The sequence below is a fragment of the Galendromus occidentalis genome, unplaced genomic scaffold (assembly GCF_000255335.2).
Source record: "Galendromus occidentalis unplaced genomic scaffold, Mocc_1.1 scf7180000077442, whole genome shotgun sequence".
Taxonomy (NCBI): domain Eukaryota; kingdom Metazoa; phylum Arthropoda; class Arachnida; order Mesostigmata; family Phytoseiidae; genus Galendromus; species Galendromus occidentalis.
Window position 1 is genome coordinate 1,873,616 of NW_003805430.1, and position 9,303 is coordinate 1,882,918.

The 9,303-nt window shown below is 52.4% G+C and overlaps 1 protein-coding gene across 1 annotated transcript; it reads left to right on the forward strand.

Moving 5' to 3' along the window:
* The first annotated feature begins 280 nt into the window (after nt 1–280).
* Nucleotides 281–1,881, forward strand: LOC100906210 (uncharacterized). Its single transcript, XM_018639551.1, has 2 exons — nt 281–1,011; nt 1,203–1,881. Exons 1-2 carry the CDS (start codon nt 392–394, stop codon nt 1,219–1,221), a joined length of 639 nt encoding a protein of 212 aa, XP_018495067.1. The 5' UTR covers nt 281–391; the 3' UTR covers nt 1,222–1,881.
* The last annotated feature ends 7,422 nt before the right edge of the window (nt 1,882–9,303 follow it).

Consider the following 9,303-nt stretch of genomic DNA (forward strand, 5'->3'; position numbering starts at 1 on the left):
TCGTCCAGTGGTTCGACCCCAAGAGCTCCTGGCCTAGGGGATGTTGTATATCCCGGCATCCCATATCCAGCCACCAAAGTGCTTTCCAGCCGCTGATTCCCCGCTCCCGACCTATGGGTCGACTGCGATTCTGAGTGAAGTTCCCATGGCACGCTTCCTTGTTTGCACTTCACACATGTGACGTCATGCAAGGTAGGTACGTGATTGTGGGAGTTTGTTGACGCTCGGTGTTGAGCTTCGATTAAGCACGCCGCCGCCATGCGTCTGAAGCCTCACTCTGCGAACAACCGTCTCGAAGATCGCAGCGGATCCGCCTTTCCGGCTGTAGAGCGCAGAGAACGGATCGCGGACAGTGAGCCTCGAGAGACTTGTCGAAATCGATCGAATCATTATGAGGCGAACGTCTAGATCCGTTCAAAATAGAGTCCTGCGCAAACGCCTCCGTCAGTTCTACAATGAGCAGCTCAAGTCCCGCAAGTTCGACCGTTCCCGCAACGAGGAAGAATGCGTGAAGACGTTGGCGACACTCGAACAAACCCTGTTGGCTATGCGCTGTCATCTGGAGATGGGTCACGATCTGCTCGCCGTCTACGGATGTCTCGGAGCCACGCACATTGGCGGGGGCTTCACCGCCAAGAGTGTTCTCCCAGTTCTGGATGTGTACCGCACAGAAGTGAACGATCTCCTGAAAAAAGTCATGTTCGACGGAAGCCGTCAGGCCCTCACAGATCTCCAAGGCGAAGTTGACGCAGTTCGCAATGATTTGACGAAATTCGCCGGTCAAGTAATGGTGTTGCCTCTTTCCCTTGAGCTGTTCACCGACACCAAAGTCAGGGACTGTCGTGTGGTGATTGATTATGGAGGTAAATTGACCACAATACACGGCACTCATTTCAGCGGGAGGTGCTCAAGGATTCTGCTGGGCATGCATCCCGAGAGCGAACCCAAGATATCATTAGCTTATCGGAAATCAGTGATGGGCATTTTCATCAAGGAAAAATCCTTGGTCAGGTACGTTATGGCCGCATTGCGGGCTCGGATGAGCTATGGTTCCGGGACTCCCCTCTCGGTTCTGCTGATGCACGCACCCCAGTCCTCGGTGCTTGTCCGAGAAGTTTTAGTGCTGCTGGCAGAACGCTGGTGAACTTCTCCATCCGGGAAGCTGCACTCAATGACTTACTGTCCTTCTTTCTGTTTCCCAGGCCAAGCACAATCGGATAACTGGTGGATCTGGGAACCCTGGATGTGTCAATCTCGAACTTTTGTTCATAGAAGATCAAGTAGGGCGCAGAGTGATCACAGCTCGAGCTTGTCTCCAATTCGAGTGGTTCCCTAAACTGGCTCTATGAAGTTGTTTCTGTTAACGGTGTTGTCTCTGCCGGGTGTGGAAAATCGTGCTGTAATAAGCTAGAACGCTCAAAATTCGGCCGAGGATCTCCGGGTGGCGCGCATCACAGAGAAATTGGAGTTCCCGGTGCTTAACCAGACTCGACCGAGCCCGAGATACCCCCGCGAACAGAAAAGAAAATTCAATGCCTTCAATTCGTTAATTTATGCCGCACTCGGATAGAATCTAGTCGATTCACTATTTAATGCCGAGCTTGTTGGGAATTGGATTGATTCGGGAGACCGCACACAGCCTATAGATGAGGATCAGGGACGGGAAAGCGACAAATGAGAGCTGACATGGAGCCGACTGAAAATCAGATCACTCGGTCGTTCGCCCAGATAGAACGAAATCAGTTTCGATACTTGTTCCGCTCGTTTTCTCCGTTCCGATCGAAAAATTTGTTCATTATGGAATTGTATCAGGAATAGATGAAAACTGTAGAGCTCAATTAGGGGATTCTGATTCAATAAATTCACTGCTTGTTCATTAGATCGGATCTTCCAGCGAGATATTCTTGCCCTTGAGGACAATAACTCAAAGACCTTCCACCGTTCGGGTCGCTTGACGGGAGTAGCGCGGCGATGGCTGAAGTCTCCCGGCTTGTGGAAGCTTCTAATCGTGACAACTGCGGAGCGGCGTTTGCCGGGTCTCTGGGAGACAGGAGACGCATCATGTTTTCTATTGGGAGACGCGCAGGAGAGGATGACGGCTCTTTGATATTCGGATCTCACCATCACAATTCAGTCATCATCTGCTTACCGTCAATCAGATTCGTCAAGCAGAGTCACGCCGAATGTCTCGGATTCATGATGACAGTTCCGGAGAGGTGGCGAACAGGAGCTTCGATTGATGCTCGTCCTAGAAGAGCCGAATCGCAATTTGTTGAGGAGCCCTGGGTAAGAGGAGCTCTGATGCCATGATTCGCATCAGACTCGACCTTTCCGACATCGGAGAAAAGCCTCAATTAGGAAGAGCTGGATTTTTAGAGCGAGGGAGTCGACTTCGAACATCGGATGGTGTCTACCTACAAGACACAGGAAGGCTGTCTCCCCTTCACGAAGGCGAACGGATGAGAGAAGCGGACACGCGGGAGCCATCAGCATCCTTATGGGTCTGACAAATGGTCGATTATAGTTGGAACCATTTGCGCACATGAAGCAAGAGTTTTGTTCCGTTAGTTCTGACCATTCTTCTCTCTCGATCCGAGACTGAGTGACTGCCTCTGATTCTGGAGCCTTCGGTTTGTCTACTCCAATGTTCCGTCTCTCCTCTCGTTCCCGTCTCCATCTCCTGTTTTTGGCCAATTTCCCCGCGCCGACCACAAGACGACGAGAGCCCTCTCAGGTCCAGCTGTCGGTTCTCGTTCAAAACAAGCTGTCAGATTTCGGAGTCGGAAAACGAAACTTCGCTCTCAGGATTGACGCGGACTTGAACTTGTTAGATCAACGCGGAACCGTAGTCTTCAGCCTTGTTGTTTCAACTCCACCACCTGCCTTCGCGCAGACTCCGACGTCAAGGAGAATGTCGCTATCGGATGAGAGTTCCCTCGTAGAGCTTCAAGTTCGACGTCAATCGCCATCGACTAATGCGAGCCCCTCTCATGATCGCTCGTAAATCCCTTCAGACGGATTATATAGGATTTCGAGGTCACGTTTATGGGTGTCCTTGACATGCAACGTTTCACACTTCAATACAGAGAGTAGCGGCAGTCAGCTCGGACCGTTATAGACGCCGCTTTCACGGTGAAGCGAATGAAGTCGCCGTCAAGGCAAGAGTTGGGGAACGTCGCTGATGCCGTCGCTGCTCGACCAACGGTATACGACAAGTTTTACTCGAATAGCCACCGCGCTCACACGGGAGACTCCCGGCTGCGGTGAAGCGTCTATAATTCATAACTCCGGACGGTCTCATCAGGTACCCACTCAAAGGAGCGCGACGACCTGAATTGCGAGCTAGAGTAGTCGGTCCGTTAAACGCACGACTATGGAAGAATTTCACTGTACTCGCTGTCGAGACTCGGAGACCGATGCTTCAACCATAGTTTGAACCTCCCCAGATATCGAGTGCGGAACGTGAAAATATCCATGTAAATTCACGTGGATTTGAACTGAATGGAGTCAGAGGAGGCCTCAAACATATCTTGTAATTTTTTTCCGACTTGCTCGTCGTCACCCTCGTTCTCTCAACCCCAATGAGTTGCCTCTGATTCTCAATAGAAATGCTTATCGGCCTCGAGTCAATGAGTCGCGCGACGTCCCGCGCGTTACAAATCACGTGGAGAGGGACACGTCGTCTCTGATTACCCTCACGTCGGCCGAAACGACGGAGACGACGTCTGAAGGTCGGCGTTTGGCGCACTTGCTGCGGAACCAGTTCACTAAAGACAAATGCGAATCGCACTCCCCAGCCTCGTTAGAACAGACAAAGCGAGGCGCTGGAGGCTGTCGCCGTTTTGTTGCGGAACGTCCGAATCACTTCTAAACTTGTGTAGCGGAGGCCTTCCCGAGGCCTTTCCGCCAAACGATTCAGATGTTTCTCGCCCATCTCCACCCCTGCGTTCGTTCTCCTGGCGCTCCGCTACTACTATTCGCTCTCAGAATGCCCCGTTCGTGATGCGCGGAAATATCGACGAATGTTATCGAAGAGAAGGTCGCGGAGACATTCGATACACCAGGGGATGCCCGAATCCCCTGTTTTTTACTTTTCCAGTTGGAGCTGTTGGGATGGGAAATGGAAAAAAAGAGACCGAGACGAAGGGTGTATTCTTCGCTATTCCGCTCCCGATGCGCAGATCTGACGACTCGGCCGGGTGGCGCTGTGTACGAGAGACGCACGAGCTCAGACACCATCTGTACGACAAATGAAACGATTTCGCTGCACGTAGCTCCAGACCCGTGGGGCTCTCATCAGTCGCGTGCCGAGAATTTTCTTGGGTAGGTCAGGTCGATTTCCGGAGGGAGCCGAGGGTTTGAAATAGTGATTCGCCCTCCGAATGTTCATACTAGGCCGAAAATTTCTGGAGCAGGGCAGAAGACCCTCGCCGTTCCTCCTTCCCGTGTGCGGGCCTGTGTCTCCGACGGTCATCCGACAGTCGATTGCTCCGGGACCTCTCACAAGATCTCGGGAAGCGCCGGGAAAGTATCGGGTCTCCTTATGGCGAAAAGAAGCTCTGGAGATCCCATCAGCCCGAGGCACACTGATTGAATGAGATCGAGTGCAGAGCGGGATTGCGTCGACGGCGAAATAAACTCAAGCAGGCTACAAACCAACTCAGGAGTCGCAGAAGCGCAGCAAGAACCGCATCGAGAATAGTTCCATGGAGAGGGTCTTGCCGGAAAAAGGCGGGATGCCTTGCAGCTTACTCAACGATCTCCGGAGCCCAATGGAGTGAAGATTGAAGAGTCTGCTCCGACCGAAACGCTTGACAGCTGAAAGCTGCCAGAGAGTCGAGCCGGGCCGTCGTCGCCAGCGCGTAGCTCCGGATTTTGTCGAGTTGAGTTGTTGGACTCACTGGAGAGCTCGCTCAGTCACTCACACACTCTTTCACCGAAAGAGTGAGTGACTGACTGACTGACTGAATGAATGACCGTCCGTTCGTCCCTCCGTCTGGGAGTTGAGCGTTCATCGCCGCTCTGGTGGCTTGCGATTCATTGCTTCTCGGACTCCGAGCGTACGTCGATCTCCGTAAGCTCGCCGTGATGCCCTCGAAAACGAACATTGGTTTTATTCCCCGGAAAGGGTCGATTCACTCCGCCCGACGTTTCCCACGATGGTGATGTCTGACGTGTTCACACCTCGATGCTTGCGGAGCTCCGGGGAAGCGCTCAAGACTCTGAATTACGTTTAATGGAGGGCGCCATTACTGTTCAAATGATCAATTCGCTTGGGGGGTAGGTAGTTCCCATTAGATATCATGAGCTTTTCCTTTCGAAAGCCCGATGGTCCCGGAGGATTTTCCCCTCGATTCTTGGTCGACTATTGTACATACAATGCCGTCGACAGCGACTACTCGTGGTCCTCGGCTTGGCTTCCTTCAAAACAATCGAATACGAGCTTGTCAAGAGCTAGCGACGAGACGAGTGCCAAGAGCTAGTACGGTGATACACCGTCACAGTGATCGACTTAGCGAAGCTTCATCGATCGAGTCTCACTCGCGTCGCAATGAAGGACATAACGGGAAAACGATACCATAAGATGAACTGAGATTGACGGCAATTGATCCCGTGCATTGAATCTTACACGCTCGACCGAGGCAGCTCCCAAGGCTGTACCCACTACAAGCTGATGATCAAGTACGGCTCGTGGTGTTACGGCTGATTAAATGATGAACAACGAATAATGGCCTTTTTGCGCCACATGGTGTGCTAATTCCGCTTGGGCGAGCGTCGAGATTGCGCGGAAAACATTAGGGCGTAGCCCACTAAAAGAACGAACAGGTTGTGAAAGTTCCGCTCGATCATAGAAAACTTTTCCTCGGAGCGTCCGCGTCGATTAGGGGTCGCTCTGCTCGAGCTTGGAGAGCGCGCTTGATGGAGACCATGGCTGTTTTCGGACTTCCGCGGACGCTGGTCCGGCTGGAAATCGGCGGACATGTAGGTGGATATTTGGTCCCAGCAAGCGCCTGATTCACGGCGACGTGGCTTTCGTGGTGGGAATGGTTGAGGATAGAGCCGTGCACGAATTCCGCGGGTCATGTCGTATTCCCGAGAAGCTTCTCGCCTCAGGTCGCGATCTCTCAGCCTATTTGGTACCCACCGCATCGTCCGTCATTGGAGAATTTCCGATAGAAATTGTGAGAGCCCGAGCTACCCTCTGCAGACAGAAGGTCATGCTAGGTGTATGCATATGAGACCGCTATTTTTTGCGTAGATATCCACGCAAGTAGTCAAGCAGTCGAACTCATCTAGGGGAGAAGGCATCCAACAGCCCAGAAACCTGAGCATGGGGATATCGAGCGCATCATCGAAGACGGAACCCAGGAAAGAAGAATCAGGACCCCGGAGGACAACGCTTCCTTGGGTGAGCGGACGAAACTCGGTGATTTGCTTACCAGACAACATACCAGACCTCAATTCGGGAACTCATCGAACGTCTCCGCAGCGCATCGACAACGGGCGAGAGTGTCGCTCGCGATGGCTGTGGCTGCACGTCCACTTCTTATCGATAACGAGCCATTATTTGACAGTGGGTCTGCATCCCAAATCGGAACAGCTCGTCCCGGGTCGAGCCGGGTCAAATTGCCTGTATTGTGAATCATGGTAGATTGTCTTACTTCTCGGGCCCTAACGAAGCATCGCATCAGAATCTGACTTCCCTCTGGGAACGCGTCTCCTTATTTACCCCGAAAGTTCCAGGGGCATGTTTGTTCGCCTATCTACTGCCGCGTCGCTGACTGCTTGCTAGCTCATTCGGTCGTACTGAGTTTCCCGGTTTCCCGCGTAAGGGGCTCGAGCAGAGCCACGATGCAAATCAGAATCGGAATCTCCAAAGAGGCAATTCAATTCTGCTTCTCATTGCTCGAGGGAGAAGTTGGTTCTGATTTCCAATTTTAAAGCTCGCCTCTGTGGTCCTGTCAGATACTCTTATTACGAACATCGATTCGCGAAATTCATTCCCTCGCTCTGGCTGTGGCGCCTCTAGTCAAGTGCCCGCACTGCCAACCATCTCTCGACGTCATCTGTTTCCGTCGTGGGGCTTCCGTAAGATCCGCGGAGAACGTCGGCACTTAGCAATCATAATAGTAGGTGGGCATCAACGTCCGAGCCACTTGCAATAATTGGGAGCCCGCGTAGGTGGGTAGGCTTGCCGGTTAGTGTTTCCCACGGAGGATCTTCGACGGCAAAACGATCGACCAGATATCACCTGATGCCCGACCCAAGCAGTACTCCTATCCGTCTGCGTGCAAGAGATCAACCGCTGCCTCCATTCAGTTTTGCGAACCTTCTCGAGGGAACTTGACATGCGTTCTTCAGTACTGCCGGGTAGCATCGGCAATAAAATTCAGTTGCTATCGTTTTCACTACTTCTGGCGGGAGCTGTTCCTTATCTCACGGCAGCGCCTTCTCGTCTCCTTCCCGATCGAATTTTATGCCTTCTTCCGTGAATTTTTTTCCACAACCGCATCACTCCCCATTTCCAGGGGAATAGCCACAAACCATCCCGTCGATTCCCGAAGGGCTCGAACTCAGCCCGAAGAGGAGAGGACGAACGATCCGAACTTTCTGCCTTCGCTTAGCGGATGAGCTTCATGATGGCGTAGGGTCCCCATCGGAATGCATCGATGAGCCGCTCATTTTTATTAGTTTACTAAGTTGCGGCCTTTGACTTTCTAGGTCTCCCATGACGTGCTCCATTTAGTACGGCTGGGAACTTCCGACTTTCATTCTGGGCCGAAAAGTCAAGTGCGACTTTGTTCCGGTCTACACGATAGTGGTCCCAGTTATCCATCCCTCGTACTCTCTTGTTAGCGTGCTTATTGATGCGAAGCTCGAATCTGCCTCAGGCCACGCTCAACGTCGACAGATGTCTATACCGAATTCTGCTGTTCATCCGCCCACTGCCTAATACTAACAGTGGCACCGAGTAGCAGACATGAACTACATTCAGCAGACATCTAAGCAGTATGGAGGGGTTTTCTCTAGCCCCGATAAGCGGTCTGGCGAGGATCCGAGGACCATACGGACCATAATGGTCATTCCGGTCCGAAAACCAGCAGAGAGGAGCCGACAGCGCTTTTCCGGGACGTCTCTATGCTTAAGTAGCACGAGATTATATACGCTCTCCCCTCTTATTTTTCACAATCTCTCGTCCGCCGCAGAGCTCACGGAACAGATTTCCCAAGAGCTCGACGATCATCGACGCTTATGGTCTAGCTCCGCCGAGGGCCACTCGAACCTTTCCGAGGCGGTCCGGTCGGAGTGGCTGAAAGGAAAGCCATCACACCTGCGTCTCGGGAGCTCTCCGGAGCGGCGCAGTTGTGAAAAAATGAAGAAACCCGAAAGAAGGAATACGTCTAGACACGGAGTAGACGAGAGACTCTCCGATAAGAACGACAGGACTCGTTCGAGCTCTCCTTGTCACTGTATATTGTGTTCTCGTCGGGAGAAGATGCTCACAAGGGATACGGAGGCGCTCAACACGTCGTGGTGTCGCCTCTGGCTTATCGGGCTCTTGTGAATTCTTGGTCCTCATTCGGTCTTGAGCTCCAGTCCAAGCGTCTCTTCGCCCAGGAGACCAGAACGTACCCCGAAGGCCGATATTTTACCCACAATATACTCGCCGTACGATCGAAGGCTTTCCGTGTGTATTTTTATCCACATTAGTTCCCACTGCCCCGGGAAGTCGGACGGTTGCCAGGCGGGTCGTAGATGCCACTTGAATGACGTGCGGCCGTTCATAGCCCATCTGGATTCTGTGGCTTGTAATGCAATAAATTACTGCGAACATAAACTTACTCGCGTAACCTGATTACTCGGTCTGTTCTTCAGCGCTATCCCACCGTTCCTGACAGACCGGTGAACACGTCCGCCGATTACGTTGGGACGAAGAAACTCTAAAAGCGGCACGTTCGAACGCCTCCTTCCAGGTTTCCCATGGCCCGAGGGGAGGGGAGCTCGCTCGAATTGCGCTGCGGCCGGTGAGGAACATTCGAGTCCGATTGCCAGTTCTCGACACTCGGAGCGTGAATATCTGTATACAAATAGACTCAATGGAACAAGGAGCGATTCTTCGTAGGCGGCGCTGCATGCATCATCTTGAGCGCCGTAATCAATGTAGATATGTATGTGCATATTTTTAATTAGGGCTATCTCGGCTTACTCGAGTAGCGCTGGCGTGACCTTGCGTCGAGGTCGCTTCACTGCTTATCATCAAGCGGGAGTTGAAGAATGGAAGAGCGAGACGGAACTTTGCGA

What these genes read in the sequence shown, in the direction of transcription:
- LOC100906210 (XM_018639551.1), top strand. Translation starts at nt 392, where the DNA reads ATGAGGCGAACGTCTAGATCCGTTCAAAATAGAGTCCTGCGCAAACGC.